The sequence below is a fragment of the Mus pahari genome, chromosome 23 (assembly GCF_900095145.1).
Source record: "Mus pahari chromosome 23, PAHARI_EIJ_v1.1, whole genome shotgun sequence".
NCBI lineage: Eukaryota > Metazoa > Chordata > Mammalia > Rodentia > Muridae > Mus > Mus pahari.
Window position 1 is genome coordinate 27,426,227 of NC_034612.1, and position 15,127 is coordinate 27,441,353.

Sequence of the window (15,127 nt, forward strand, 5' to 3'; positions counted from 1 at the left end):
GACAGCAGGGGACGGAAGAAGTCGAGCGTCCTCACTGCCCGTCAGGTCTCCTGGGTGGGAGCGACTTGGCGCCCTAAGGTGGCTTTGCAAGAGCCCTGGGCCAGGGGCACCTCTTGACCTCCTCAAGGGCGGCTTTGCTATCGAGGGGTTTGGGGACGATGGATGTCTAGGGAATAATTCATAGAAGCAACCATTTTAGAGGCATCGCCTCCCACCATTTTCTCCTGCAAAAAAATAAAAAATAAATAAATAAAAAAAATACGGTATGTGCTACTCATAAAATGCGTTCTTCCTGCTTGTCTTGGACAGAGGAGCCTAATAGATGCAAAACGTGTAAATCTCTGATTTTTTTTTTTTAAGATTTATTTATTTATTGTTATTGTCATTTATGTGAGCACATTGTCGCTGTCTTCAGACACACCAGAAGAGGGCATCAGATCCCATTACAGATGGTTGTGAGCCACCGTGTGGTTTCTGGGAGTTGAACTCAGGACCTCTGGAAGAGCAGTCAGTGCTCTTAACCGCTGAGCCATCTCTCCAGCCCGTAAATCTTGATCTTAATGCCCAGTGCTTTAATGGGAGTCTTTACATTGCAGTCTGGAAACCGCCACCAGGATCCACTGGTTTCCAGTTGAAATCCCTACTTCCCCAAGATAACACGAAGCCCTTTTCCATGAATACAATACTAATCTAAACAAGGGAGCGTGCCACAGTCTTGCTCCCAGAAAAGAAAAATCCCAGCATCTATTGTATCTTTACAAGGGGGCATTTAAAAAACTTGGTAGACAGTTCCGTTGGCACAGGCCTGTAACCCGAGCTACTCAGTGGGTTGCAGAATGAGTTCAAAGGCAGCCTTGGCAATTTACTGAAACCTTTCCCAAAAAACGGTTTCCAAAAGGGACCGGTCCAGTGAGTTAGAGCACTTCCTGCTCTTGCAGAAAACCAGAGTTGGGGTCCCAACTCCCATGTGGCTGGCTGCTCACGGACTGTTAGCTCCAATGCCTAGGGGACTGACGACCTCTTCTGGACTGCAAGGGCACCACACTCAAATGTACATACACCCACACACTGATACACAGATCCATATACTCATAATGTTTTTCCAAAACAAGGTTTCTGTGTACCCCCTGGCTGGCCTGGAACTCCCTCTGTAGACTAGATTGACCTCAAACTGAGAGATCTTCCCGTCTCTGCCTACTGAGTGCTGGGATTTAGGTCTTGCAACCGGCTCATACACACATAATTCAACAAGAGGGGAACATGGTGGAACTCACCTCTAATCCCAGCACTCGGGAGGCAGAGGCAGGCAGATCTCTGAGTTGGAGGCCAGCCTGGTCTACAAAGGGAGTTCCAGGCCAGCCAGGGCTACACAGAGAAAGAAGGCCCTGTCTCGAGAAAGAAGTGGAGGAGGAAGAGGAGGGAAGCAATGAGACGTAGAGCTCGATGATAGAACGCTTGCCTACCTTATGACAGGACCTGGGTTTAGGAAGAAATAAGCCAAGAAAGGAGAGAGGGAGGCTGAAGGTGCGCTTCAGCGGTTGGGCATATGCTTAGCACATATGAGTCTCTGGCCTGTCCCCAGCACCCTCCATCCCCCAGAAGAAAAGTAGCCACATGCACTGTCACACTCCTGCAGCCCAAGCACTGCAGACACGAGGGCAGAGGGATCCCGGGTTCGAGAACAGCCTCAGCTATCTAGCAATGCTTCAAACCAAGGGTAGCCTGGGATACTTTACAGTTTGCCCTTTAGAGAACTACCTCTCCTGGCTTTGGCCTATGTCACGGCACTGTGGCTAAACGCACCAAGCAGGTCAGCATCGTGAGGAAACATAGGACCCGCTCTGAGGCCTCCCTCTGGGAAATGGCATGGAAAATTGAAATCGGCGAGCACATCAGGTACATCTGCTCCTTCTGCAGCAAGACCAAGATGAAGGAGACAGGCCACTGGCATCTGGCACTGTGGTTTCTGCACCAGAACAGTGGCTGGTGCCACCTGGATCTGCGACACCACTTCTGCTCATCAGAAGTCTGAAGGACTTGACAGACCAGTAGAAATCCCATTATCTGAGGCATCCCCAGCCTACAATAAACAGGTTAATTTACATAACAACAACAAAAGTGCAGGATGAGAGTTAACGAAAGATAAATATATGCAGGATCTCATTATGTAGCCCCTCACTGTCCTGGAACTTAGTATGTAGACCAGGCTGGCCCCAAACTCAGAGTCTGCCTGCCTCTGCCTCCTGAGTGCTGGGGTTTGAGCTTTACCCAGCCTCATCCTGTGAGACTCCAATAAAGAACAGACTTGGAAGTGCTTTTAAACGCTCCAGGGATTATTATTTCATGAAGAGAGGAAGAAAAGACAGCATCTGGTGGCAAACACTAAGGGTAGATGTTGGGGGAGGTGACGGACGGGGGCTGAGATCCCAGCAGGCACTTCTCAGAGTAGTCAACAGTCGGTGGTGACAGTGGCTGAGAGCTCTTGGATGCGCCAGGCGCTGCAAGCCTTGCACAAGATGTGCCCATCCAGCGGGTAGCAGCCTTGACATTCTCCCTCCGAGGACAGCAGCAGCCCACACTCCTGTGAGGAGAAACCCTTCATTAGCCAGGGACTTTTCCCACAGTGCTTTCCCCTCAGCTTCCTGGGCTCTGCAAAGCTCTCACTCCTGCCCAGGAACCCCCTCACCTCACACTTGTAACAGCCGATGTGGAAACTTCGATCCAAAGCAACAATTCTCACCGTCTCCTCCTGACCTGGTTCTGGCATGATGGCCCCACCACACACTGAGCATCGTGGGGCAAACTTCCTGTGGTGGAGGGGAACCAAAGAAGCTGTCAGGTTCCCCCCCCCCTCCCTCCCAAACCCTCAGGAGGCTCAAAATGAAGCCCAATGAAGGTGGAAGGGGCGGGGCAGGGATGAGAAGGATATAAGAGATGTGTTTGGGGGCTGGTGAGATGGCTCAGTGGGTAAGAGCACCCGACTGCTCTTCCGAAGGTCCTGAGTTCAAATCCCAGCAACCACATGGTGGCTCACAACCATCCATAACGTGATCTGACTCCCCCTTCTGGAGTGTCTGAAGATAGCTACAGTGTACTTACATATAATAAATAAATAAATCTAAAAAAAAAAAAAAAAAGAGATGTGTTTGGGTCTTGGGGAAGAAAGTTGTGTCAAAGAAAGAGAGGACCAGAAGGTGGAAAGAGAAGAAGCAGGAATGGGTCAGTGAAGACATTCTGAATCCAGGCAAGACCTGTGGAAATCTTCGATGCAGTGGATCTGACTGGTGGCGTCCACTGTGAACGGGATGCCATCAAGACCACGGTGGCATACCACACAGGTGAAGCAACCAGGGTGGTACGCCTTCCCCATAGCCCTCAGGATTCGGTCCAGGATGGGTTCAGAGCATGTGGAACATTTCTCCAGGGTGGCCTAACAGGGAAAAAGAGGAAGGGAGGTCAGGGGAGGGACGCCACTCCAGCCAGGAAGGGGTGCACTCTGCACATTCGGTCTCCACACACTTCCTCTTTCAGTGCGATGAATCAGTAATGCTTGCCTCTGAGGAGTGCCGTCAGTCTTTCACAAACAACCTCAACTCTAAAACGCCTTCCAGCTGGGCACAGTGGCACACATCTGGCTTCCTAGCTCTTGGGAGGCTGAAGAAGGAGGGCCATAACTTTAGGACCAGCCTGGGCTATACAGTGAGACTCGGTCTGGAAGGAAGGAAGGAAGGAAGGAAGGAAGGAAGGAAGGAAGGAAGGAAGGAAGGAAGCCACTAGAAAGGAGGAGCTGTCCTTCTCTCCTTCATTTAGTCTCCACGGTTAACTCATTCCTTAGCCTACGGCTGTAGCTCAGTTGGTAAAGTGTTTTTGTCCAGCTTGCACAAGGAACAGGTCTGGTGGCCCACACCTGGAATCCCCATATCTCATGGATAGAGGGAAGAAATTCAAGGCCAGCCTGGGACACATGACATATTATCTCAAAACGGCAAACAAGTAATCAAAGGAACAAACCCCAAAATGTTCTTTTGGCTGACGGACCAATTGATCTTGGGAAACCATTACCTCAGGCTGCCTTCAGACTTTTTCTCTAGCCCAGGCTCTCCTCCAGATAGACCCGAGTCACCACATTAGCTTCTTCCTTCTTGTACCTCAACTTCCAGTCCCACCCAACTGAGTCTCTGGCCCTCTCTTAGACGGGAACCTGCCTGTCCATCTTGACACTTCGTTTAGCATCCCTCTGTCACAGCCCAGACGCTCACCACATAGCAGCTCTCACAATACGCCCGCCTCTCCACGGCATAGAAGTGCTGGCCCCGGAGCTGGGCCCGACAGGTAGAACACACAAAGCAACCAATATGGAAGACGCGGTCCAGGGCCACAACCCCAGCTCCATCGCCAACCACATCTTCGCCACAGCCACCACACCGACCTGAGGACAGAGAGGAACAAGATCAGTCTCCACAGACCCACGACAGCAGATCCACTGTCTCCTCCCTGTTTCCACCCTCTACAGCAGGTCAGCTCACCAAAGTACTCGCCACTGGGCGGGTGACTCATGTCATGAACCAATTTCTTGGTCAGTCTCTCCAGCTCCTCTTCTGGAGGTTGGCTTAAGGGGCCCTAGAGTGAGAATTGGGGCTTTGAGGCGCTGCCTGTAGTCTCAGACACCAAAAATAACCCATAAGGTCAGGAACCCCAAAATCTCCTCAGAGACATCTCTCAGAAGCTGATGGGGGGGGGAGGAAGCCCCTTCCCTTTGGACATCTTGATCCTTGACCTCTAAGTACCTTCAAACCGGGACTGACTTAAGCATTTATTTATATTTTGTTTTGTTTTTTTCTTTTTCTTTTTCTTTTTCTTTCTTTCTTTTTTTTTTTTTTTTTTTTTTTTTTTTTGAGACAGGGTTTCTCTGTATAGCCCTGGCTGTTCTGGAACTCACTTTGTAGACCAGACTGGCCTCAAACTCAGAAATCCTCCTGCCTCTGCCTCCCAAGAGTGCTGGGATTAAAGGCGTGCGCCACCACCGCCCGGCATGCATTTATTTATATTTGAGACAGTGTCTCATATAGCCTAGGCTGGCCTGGAACTCATTATGTGAGTCAAATATGACCTTAATTGATTGATTCTCCTGCCTCTATCTCCCCCACGCTTGGTTTATACAGTGCTGGGTCTAGAACCTTGGACTTCCTGCATAGTAAGCAAGCACTCTACCAGCATCTCCTAGAAACAGTATCTTAAGTATGTATCCCTCAGCCTCCAACCACCTAATCAATGCCCAGTTACCTCCGATGACCACAAACCACAGTGTCCCAACCCCGGCTTACCTGAGACTCATGCCCACCTCCTCTTCCTCCTCCTGCAGGAATATGTACTCCAGAACCACCCTCCTTAAGCCCCGGTCCTGGCTCTCGGTGGTTCCTATAGCCAGTCCCCCAGACTTCACCACGACCTGTCAGAGGAAAGTGGGGGCCTGGAAGAGGCCCAGAGGCCTGAGAGGCCCCCCGCCTGGGCAGCCCACAGCCTCTCACAGGTTGAGCCACCTTCACTTGTACGGGGAAAGCAGGGCCAGCTGGCGTGCTCGCGGTAGCATAGGAGGCTGGTGTAGGTCCACCATAGGGGGATGCTGGGAGCATCGGGGTTGGAACAGCACCTCCACTGGGCTTCAGGGAGCCTCCGCGGTAAGCATGGGGTGGGGGAGCCTCAAAAGCCTGGGAAGACAAGCAATGCAGAAACAGTAAAGCCAGATCCAAGGTCCATGCATGCCAGGTGGGAGCCCCAGGGTAGCAATGACAAGTTCCCAGGGGCTAGGCCTGCCAAGGACGTTCGTGAATCCTTGAACCAGGTATTTATTAGTTGCACAGAGGGTAGGTGGAGAATGAAGAGGGTGGAATGAGGCTGAGAAGCTAGGGCAGGGAACTGGCTGAGGATGGGAAAGCAGAGACAGAACACAGGAAGTCACCTGTCTGTCTGGCCGCCGAGGTGCATGACTGCGACCCCCGTCCAGATCAGCCAACATGTTGGTGAGCGAATCTATCTCAGCATCCAGACTGCCAGGGCGGACGCCCCCCCTGTCTGGAGGGAGTCCCTGGGACAGAGGCAAAGGGGGAAGAACAAATACAGATGACAACTCCTACCTAGACTTCTGTCACCTTGACCCCGAGAGATCCCGACCCTCATCTCCAGTCCTCACCTGCAGGCGCTGGGGTGCTCTGTGGGATCCCGCCCAAGTAGGCCCCCGATCTTCCGGCACCCCCGGAGGCTGATAACAGTGTTCAGGTGGGAGGGGGCAAAAGTTGACCCTGGGGTGAGGCTGGAGTGCTAAAAGGGAGAGACGGGAGGTGGGACTGGAGAAGGGCACCTCGCGCACCTCGGTAGAGGCTGCCCTTCTGGGGCGGCTCTCCTCCTTCACATTCCTGGGAGTCTGGGAATCAACCAAGAGTCGGGGAAAGTTGCACAAGAGCGGGGGGCCTCTGGCGTGGGGAAGGGACAGCAGGAAGCAGGAGGGCCAGGGAGAAAAGGTGAAGGAAGGTGGCCAGCGGCTCTTCTGCCACTCCCGGGTGTGTGAGAGGGGAACACTTACTTGCTCCGTGGGCCGTTGGAGGGCCCAGGGCGCCTCTGGGCAGCGATCTCCCCTGAGGGACTCTGGAGGGTTCTGGCTGCTTCGGGGGAAGCCAGGTGGGCCCCGACATGGTCTGGAATAGGGTTACTCCACTCCAGAGGTCAGGGTCCCCACAAGCCCGGAGCCTGGAGCTCGGAGCCTTGGGCCCCTTCCCTCCCTTTCCGTCCCGTTCCGTTTGGGACTCCCGCAAAGAAACTTTTTCTGGCTTTTTTTTTTTTTTTTTTTCTCCCTTCCTCCCCAATTTTGGAGACGACCACGCCCCCTGACGTCACCACATTCCTGGGGAGGGTCACGTGGCCCCAAGCCTTCGCCTGCAATCCCTCCCCTTCTCTGGCCCCCTCCAGTTAGGAGAAGCCCGCCCCGCTCCGTAGCCGAGCCACAGGGTGGGCTGCGGGCCGCCGCGAGAGGCTCTGGTCCCAGCCCGGCACGTGGCAGCCTCTCGGCCCGGGCTCCGAAAGCATCGCTCTCCACCCCCTCACGGATCTCTCCCTTCCCACCAGCAGTGCTCCAGCAGCCCGTATGTTTCGGTCTTTTATTTATGGTCAGTAGTTAGAAAAATAAAACAAAACACAAACATCACCACCCAAAAAAAGTCGGGGAGAGGGAAGCGGTGCGTCTGTGGCCAGGATGGGGACACTGAGGTAGCCTAGAGTCACAGAAGAGACCAGCCCCTCTGGTCAAGGCACCAGTGAAGGAGGCAGAGGAAGACCAGACACAGGGCCGCAGTGTCCTCCCCTACAATGGGGCAGCCACCTAGAATTAGTGTACTATGTCCGTCCGTCCGTTCCCGCGCCCAAAGGAGACCACGGTCCCCTTTAACGTATCCAAAGCGCAGGGCCCACTGGGGGCGGGGAGAGGGGCGTCCATTGTTCAGAATGGGCCCGGGCCCTCTCCATCCAACCAGGTAGGAACAGGCATCAAAGATCAGTGCAGGTTACCGGAGTGACCCCGTGAATCAGAAGGGTGGGACCCAGATCACGGCTCAGGGTCTCCAGCAGTGCCAGGTATCTGGGGTAGCGAGCAGGATCAGCAGGCGGTCGAGGCAGGTACAGGAAGGTAAGGGCTGTGGTGGGTCCCTCCTCCCCATCCCTTCCTTCGGGTCCCCCAGGGCCTCCTACCGTGCCTCGCCCCTGCTGGGCGCGCACCAGGGCGTTGGCACTGCAAGCTAGAGCCTCAGCCTCTTCGTCTCCTCGACCACCATTCACAAAGTCCCCTTCCTCCTCCTCAGGCTCGCCAGTCTCGGCCCCTTCACCCCACACCACCTCTTGCACCTCTGCCCGGATCCTGAGTTGACTCAACAGGGCCCGGAGCCTTCCCTCTGCTGCCCCAGGCGCCTCCCTGGGCCCCAAGCACAGGAAGATCCGGAGCCGGGCACTGTGCCAGGCAGGCACCATGCTTAAGATGGTAGCCATCTGCAACAGAAAAAGGCCACAGACGTCCACGTAACCAGGTCCACCCCGGGGCCTCAGCAGGTTTAAGGGCCACACGTCCACATGATGGAGCTGAGCGCTGCTACCGGACCCCCGGCTTAGCCGCTCCGGGGGCAAAGCCCCACAAGCTCGGGCGAGAACCACATTCTTGTTCATCTTGAGTGCGTCTGCCACCGTGGCCACGTAGTCTTGGGGACTGAGAGCCCTGGGGCTCCCAGGAGCCCGAGGTGGAGGGAAGAGCGTGCTCAGGGCTGGCGACCCGCCCTCTCTGGTGCCCTCTGCAGGTTCAGAGAAGGCTGGGTCTGTTAGAAAATGGTCCTGGGGTGGGGCGTCATCATAAAAACCGAGCACCAACGTGTTGGGCTTCATGCCGCCTAGGGGCAGAGAAGGGAGGCAGGAAGGAACAGAAATCAGGCTGAGGACTGAGTTTACACCACATAAAACGCGCCCACTCACACTTAGGTCAGCCATGAGGCGTAGTATCCTCCTTGGCTGAGGCCCTTACAGCAAACGTCACACAGAGATTTGCACAATGGTTTGGCTTTGCTAAACACTTTCACATGCACTTATTTGGCTATCTCTAGGACTCATCTCTTCCACTTTAAATAGGTAAAGTTCCCTTTAGGATGTTTTTCCCCTTTGCGGGGAGTGATACTGGAGAGAAAAGCTAGTGCTACGCGACCGATCAAGAACAGCTATATGCCAAGCCTCATTGTAGATTTCCTTTAGGGTTTGAGGGCGGCTGTGTCTGTTGGCTTTCTTGCTTGCTTGCCTTATAGTTCTAAAGCAGGGTTTCACGATGTAGGCAAACTCACTGTGTTGAACCGGCTAAGCGCAAACTCATGGAAAATCCACTTGCCTCTCTCTCCTGAGCTCTGGGATTTAAGGCACTCACTCACTCAAGGTTTTTTGGTTTTCCAGACAAGGTCCCAGGCAGCCTGGGCTTTCTTTGAACTCTGAGTGGCAGAAGATAACCCTGAACTTCTGATCTTCCTACATCCTCCTCCTACGTGCTGGGACTCGCGGAGTGCCAAGAGGAACCTTAGGGCTAGGTAAGTGTTCTCTTGTACTGGCTGGTTTTGTGTGTCAACTTGACACAAGCTGGAATTATCATCACAGAGAAAGGAGTCTCAACTGAGGAAATGCCTCCATGAGATCCAGCTGTAAGACATTTTCTCAATTAGTGATCACCCATGGTGTGTGGTGCCATCCCTGGGCTGGTATAGAACCTCTTGGGTTCTCTAAGAAAGCAAGCTGAGCAAGCCAGGGGAAGCAAGCCAGTAAGAAACATCCCTCCATGGCCTCTGCATCGGCTCCTGCTTCCTGACCTGAGTTGCAGTCCTGACTTCCTCTGGTGATGAACAGCAGTGTGGAAGTGTAAGCTGAATAAACCCTTTCCTCCCCAACTTGCTTCTTGGTCATGCTGTTTGTGCAGGAATAGAAGCCCTGACAAAGACACCTACTAATGAGCTCCAGCCCCAGATCTGGGTTCTTTCAGTGCTAGGGTTGGCTGGTTTCAGCCACAGACCTTAGGCAACCCATCTTCTTCCTGTTAGGAGAAGCCATTTCAACCAGGCGTGATGGCTCCAGCCCACCATCCCAGCAACCAAGAAGCTGAGGCAGGAGGGTTGCTCTAAGTTTGATGACAGCCTAGGCTACAGAGCTAGACCCTGTCTCAACCAGAAAACAAGCAAAGACCCAGAGAGATTCAAGTTGGCCTCTACTGAGGAAATGAGGCTTCTCCTGTAGCCCAGGCTGGCTCCGAACTTGCAGCCTTCCCTGCTTCGGCCGCCTGAGTAGCTGGGATTACAGCCCTGCCTCACCAGGCTTGAGTGACATAAAAATCAGAAAGCCTGATCATTCAAGTCCACGATGTAGATCTTCAGGGAAGACATCGCGGGCCCCTAAAGGGAGGCCAGGACTATCTATCGGCTAGTCTTTGCAGCTTCGTTCTACTTCAAAGCTCAAGAGGCAGCCAGCCATCTGCGGGCTGGTACCCAGAGGAGGCAGAAAGTATCTGTCATTTATCAGAGGCCGCATCCTAGAGAAAGAACTCATTTACCTCATTTGAACCCTGTGGTAACACTATGAGATAAGCTACTATTCACTCTGCCCCTTTTAGAGATAAGGAACCAGCCTCAGGCCCCACGCAATGAAGTCACCGGCCTCAGGCCTGAGAGGGCCTGGGCACCGGAGCTGAATATGTCTGCCCACATGAGAGGCTGTTCGTTCTCCAACCTTCCTACCTGGTGCTTGGAGCAAGCACAATGACTCAAGTTTGTCCAAGAAGTCCCGGTGGTGCAGTGGATAAAGCAAGGGCCTCTCACATTCCTGACCATAATAGCTGGAGAGTTACTTTCTTTCTTTTACTTTTTTTTTTTTTTTTTTTTTTTTTTTTTTTGAGACCGGATTTTCATGATGTTGCCCAGGCTGGACCAGAACCCACCAGGCTACTGCCTCCGAAACTTCATTTTCAGGATATGGCAGCTCACGCCTGTAATCCCAGCACTCAACCAGCCGAGGCAGGGTCATCAATATTTCAAAGTCAGCCTGGACAATTTAGTGACACCCCATCTAAAAAAACCTTTTAATTTTTTTCCCCTTCTTTTTTGAAACAAGGTCTCACTGTGTATCCCTGGCTGGCCTGTATCCCCCAAGTGTTGGGGTTAACGGTGTGTGCCTTGATACCTGGCCTCTACCTTCATCATCATCATCATCATCATCATCATCATCATCTTGTGTTGTGCATGAAAGGGGGGCATGGATGCCAAGGTATTCATGTGTAGGTTAGGACAATTTTATGGGGTCAGTTCTGTCCTATCTTTGTGTGGGTACCAAAAATTGAACTCAGGTTATCTTGCCAGCCCTCTGCCTTATCTTTTGAGTCAGGGTCTTACAGAATCTGGAGTTCATTGCCTGGCTGGCCCCAAGAGCCTTCCTGTCTCCATCTTGCCAATGCTGGAATTAGATGTGCCCAGAGGTGCCTGGCTTTGACATGGTGCTGGGGACCTGAACACAACTCCTACAACAGCTGTACCTGGTATGCCACGCCCCCACAGGCACACTTTTTCCTTTCCAACGCAGCCATCTCCCTCGCCCTCAGAGTACGTCTCGCTAGGATAGGGGTCCCTTTGTAGAAGAAAAGCTAAGGCCTTCAGGTGCCCTAGAGGTAAATGGTCGTTATATCACAAACCTCTTAGCAGGAGCTGACTGCAAGTCAAACTAATTGTCCACCACTTTGCACCAAGCAGTTCGAAGTTCAATGCTGTAGACCTTTGGCCCGACTGACTGCAGGTGGAGAAGGAGGTGTCTGCTCAGATGACAGACACTAAGTCTTAGAAACCAGGAGGTGTCTTAAGCATGGGATCAGAGGTCCCTGGGGTACAAGGCTGCAGGCCTGGCTATATGAGTCACAGAGCTGCACTGCCTGCTAGTGTAGACCTGTGATCCTAGCTGTGTGGGAGGCTGAAGCACGAGGATCTAAAATTCAAGGTCTCTGGAAATAGTAGCTCACGCCATTATTCTCAGCAATCAGGAGGCAGAGGCAAGCAGATCCCTGCGAGTCTAGAAAGTGAGTTTCAGGACAGCTAGGGAAACACAGAGAAACCCTGTCTCACACCCTTGCCCCCCATGCAAAAAACGAGCAAACAAACAACAAAAGACCATAAAACTTTCAAATTCAAGGTCTTCCTGAGCAACTTGGCTATACTTTTATAAAAAATAAATAAGTAAGTAAATAAATAAATAAAATAATAAAAGGGCTAAAACTAAAATTAAGCTTGGCTGTAAGCTATTATTAGAATTAAAGTATTACTAGAATCCCCCCAGGAAGAGCTGGGGGCGTGGCTCAGTGCTAGCGCCCCTGCCTAGAATCCCCCAGTGAGAAATTGGGCACATGGTTTAGTGGCAGACCACTTGCCTAACTCGAGCAAAGTCTAGGTTTAAACCAGGTGTGTGTTTGTGTGTGTGTGTGTGCACGCGCGTGCATGCGCCACATGCATGCATGTGTGTGTGCGTGTGTGTGCTGGGCAGGAAGAGTCACAGATCTGGCAATACTCCATTTATCCAAAAGCACCGCTCTCGTACACCCTCAGCATCCTTTGTGACACAGGGACGCCATAACCTCTCCTTCCTGCTACCCTGACGGTTTGTTGGTAGTGGGGTCTGGCAAGCCCAGCCTGACCTAGAATTCTTGCCTCAGACTCCCAAGTGCTAGGAATGTCGGTGTAAGCCATTACCCTGGCTTCTCTACTATAGAGCCTTTCCAGGTCTACTCAGTTGATTTTTGTTGACCACATCAGTATTCAGTGGTCTTGCTTTCTTTGAATTCAGTTGGTTAGCACCCATCTTGGTTTATCTGTAGCGACACCACCCGAAACTTACTAGACCTCAGACACTAAGGAGGGTTAAACTTAGTTAGCATTTGGATGGGAGAAATTCTGTTTTAGTGGACAGTCTAAGCCTCAAACAATTTTCCAACTCTCCTTGGAAAGATAGTCTCCAGAGCCCAAAGATTCTCTAAGTTTTGCTTCAGAAAGAGAGAGCAGAGGACAGGACTCCGCTCATAGAGTTCTTGGCTGGCGTGCGAAAAGCCCTCGGTTCCATTCTCAGCACTGCATGCCTGTAATCCCAAACAAGAGGATATGCAATTCAAAATCATCCTCAACAACAGAGTGAGTTCCAAGTCAGCCTGAGCGCCTCTGGACCCTGGCTAAACAAAACAAAACGGGGACGGCAAGATGGATCAGGGTTAGGGGTGTTCGCGACTAACCCTGATGGTCTGAGTTCAGTCTCCAATAGTCACAATGGTAGATGGAGAAAACTGAGAGCTGTCTTCTGACCTCTGCTCATGTACTGTGGCGTGCTTGTACAGACACACATACACACACACCACACACACACACACGCAAATACATACACACACACATGCACACCATACACAGACACCACACACACAAACACACACATACACACATGCACACCACACACACACACACACACAGACACACACACACAGACACAACACACACATATACACACAACACACACACATATTCACACACACAAACATGCACACCACACACACAAACAGACACCATACACACACATATATATATACACACACACACACAAACTCACACAATTAAATGTAATTTTTGTTTGTTTTGTTTTGCTTGAGACAGGGTTTCTCTGTGTAGCCCTGGTTATCATGGAACTCACTCTGTAGACCAGGCTGGCCTGGAACTTAAGAGATCCAACTATCTCTGCCTTCCGAGTGCTAGGATTAAAGGCGTGCGCCACCAACATCCGGCTAAATGCGATTATTTTAATCCAACTACCAATGTCATGCCCTGCCTATGCCATATCTCCAATCAGACAACGTGGCCACTGTCGGACAGTCTACTGCTATTATCTTTGGCTACTGGCTTATCTACGCTATATAGTGAGTTCCTTTTGCAATCTACAATCTAGTGGATCCCCTAGGGGAGGGATGCAGAGATTGAAAGGGGACACTCAGGGAGCCTAAAGAGAGCAAGAGAAAAGCAGCTCACCAAGACCAGAGATCCGGAGTAGATGCTGAGCCCCCTGACGCACGGAGGGTGACAGGGTGAGATCCACAAAGGCCTTCACTTGGGCAAGGTCCACCAGGCTCAGCCATGCGCCATACTGCGGCTGCACAGGGTCTGATGGTAAGGAGTCTGCAATAGAAAGCAAAGAGAAAAGGTGATGCCAGTCAGAGTGACACACACCTCACTCCAGTGCCCAGGGGACTGAGGCAGGAAGGTGACAAACTCAAGGCCAGTCTGGACTCCACAGGGAGAACCTACCCCACAAGAACAAGGGCGGGTGATATAGTTAAGGGTTGGCCCAGCATGTGCAAGGTACTAGGTTCAATCGTCAGAAGTCCAAAAACAGAAGAGAGACAGAGACAGAGACAGAGAGACAGAGAGAGAGAGGTAGGGGCAACAACTATTGGCCAAGGTCATTTATTCTTTACTAGAGTTAGGGCTGTATTTCATCAGTAGAGCCCCTGCCTAGAATCCCCCAGGGAGGGGCTGGGGGCGTAGCTCAGCAACATACTGGGCTATTTAAATCATTTACTCCTTTCTAGAGTTCAAAGCCTGCATGAGTCTTGACATCTGAGACGGAAGAGAGGGAAGTCAAGAGGAAGCAAGATAGTCACTCACCAAGGTCTCCCAGAGTGACATGGCCCAGCACGTAGAGTCCCCCCTTCTTTAGCTGATTGGCCAGGCGCAGCAGAGGCAGGGCACCCCGTGGGTTTCCCACCAGGAGCAGCAGCTGGGGCCGCCAGAACTTCACATGCTCCTTGCGGACATCCAGGCGGAGCAAGTACTTCCGCACCTGAGAAGCAGGAGGTGGGCGGGAGGAGGCTTACCAACAAGGAGTTACCATTCAGTTCTCAGACCCAAGCACCAACCCCCTGGGGTGGGAGCAGGGAGTTTCCCCGAGACCACCTCCCACCCTTCCTCAAGGGTCCCCAACCTGGTGGAAAAGCAAGGCTTGGCTGACATAGCCCCAACTGCTGGGTCCTCCTCGTGCGGTGAGAAGAGCGGAAAGCAGGCCCATGAGAAGAAGGGACCCACCGGCAGCCCCAGGACTAATGAGGAACATCATCAGCAGGCAGGAGGCTACCCCAAGCAGGCAGGTGTGCCAGGAGAACAGGCTGAAGGTAGGGCTAGGATGGGCAGACAGAAAGAGGAAAAGCACTCAGGGCTGTGCCCCACCCGCAACACTGCCTGCCACTCACTCTCGTCCCCAGTCCATCCTCCCTGAGGCTCCAGCCTTCCCACTCCTCCTTGTTCTCCGATGCATCCCTATTCCTCACCGGAAGTTAGGGGCCGAAGCCCACTCCAGACTCAGGCAAGACAGGTCCACCGCAGCATAGGCCACCAAGTAGAAGACGGTGACCACAGCAGCCAATGTGTTGAGCTTCCCGGCCAGTAGCACCAACTGGGAAAGAACTAGGACGTAAGCACTGATTGAAAGTGCCCATTCCCAGATGGGCGGGGTGGGCACGCCTTTAATCCCAGCACTCGGGAGGCAGAGGCAGGCGGAT

At 52.4% G+C, this 15,127-nt stretch overlaps 2 protein-coding genes across 2 annotated transcripts in view; both read right to left on the bottom strand.

Annotated features, from left to right (window-relative positions):
- Positions 1 to 2,312: 2,312 nt before the first annotated feature.
- On the bottom strand, positions 2,313 to 7,031 carry Trip6 (thyroid hormone receptor interactor 6). The gene is made up of 9 exons (XM_021186767.1): positions 6,581 to 7,031; positions 6,191 to 6,318; positions 5,960 to 6,085; positions 5,325 to 5,708; positions 4,527 to 4,620; positions 4,260 to 4,429; positions 3,252 to 3,430; positions 2,687 to 2,807; positions 2,313 to 2,581 (listed from the first exon to the last, which is right to left on the bottom strand). The coding sequence occupies exons 1-9, from the start codon at positions 6,687 to 6,689 to the stop codon at positions 2,450 to 2,452; spliced, it is 1,443 nt and encodes a 480-aa protein (XP_021042426.1). The 5' UTR covers positions 6,690 to 7,031; the 3' UTR covers positions 2,313 to 2,449.
- Positions 7,032 to 7,139: 108 nt separating this feature from the next.
- The window catches only part of Slc12a9 (solute carrier family 12 member 9), a 17,111-nt gene continuing 9,123 nt past the window's right edge, over positions 7,140 to 15,127 (bottom strand). The window contains exons 10-14 of the mRNA XM_021186614.1: positions 14,897 to 15,021; positions 14,554 to 14,746; positions 14,238 to 14,412; positions 13,602 to 13,748; positions 7,140 to 8,423 (exon numbers count right to left, since the gene is read on the bottom strand). Of these exons, the coding sequence (XP_021042273.1) occupies positions 7,537 to 8,423; positions 13,602 to 13,748; positions 14,238 to 14,412; positions 14,554 to 14,746; positions 14,897 to 15,021 (1,527 nt within the window). The 3' untranslated portion in view covers positions 7,140 to 7,536. The remainder of the gene's footprint in view (positions 8,424 to 13,601; positions 13,749 to 14,237; positions 14,413 to 14,553; positions 14,747 to 14,896; positions 15,022 to 15,127) is intronic.

Bases quoted from the DNA above. Each gene is read 5' to 3' on its own strand.
- Trip6 (XM_021186767.1), bottom strand. From the start codon at position 6,689: ATGTCGGGGCCCACCTGGCTTCCCCCGAAGCAGCCAGAACCCTCCAGA. The intron at 5,709-5,959 runs GTGACTTCCTGT...TTGTCTTCCCAG, and splicing joins CTCGGCGGCCAGACAGACAG to GCTTTTGAGGCTCCCCCACC. The intron at 4,621-5,324 runs GTAAGCCGGGGT...TTCTCACTCTAG, and splicing joins GAGGTGGGCATGAGTCTCAG to GGCCCCTTAAGCCAACCTCC.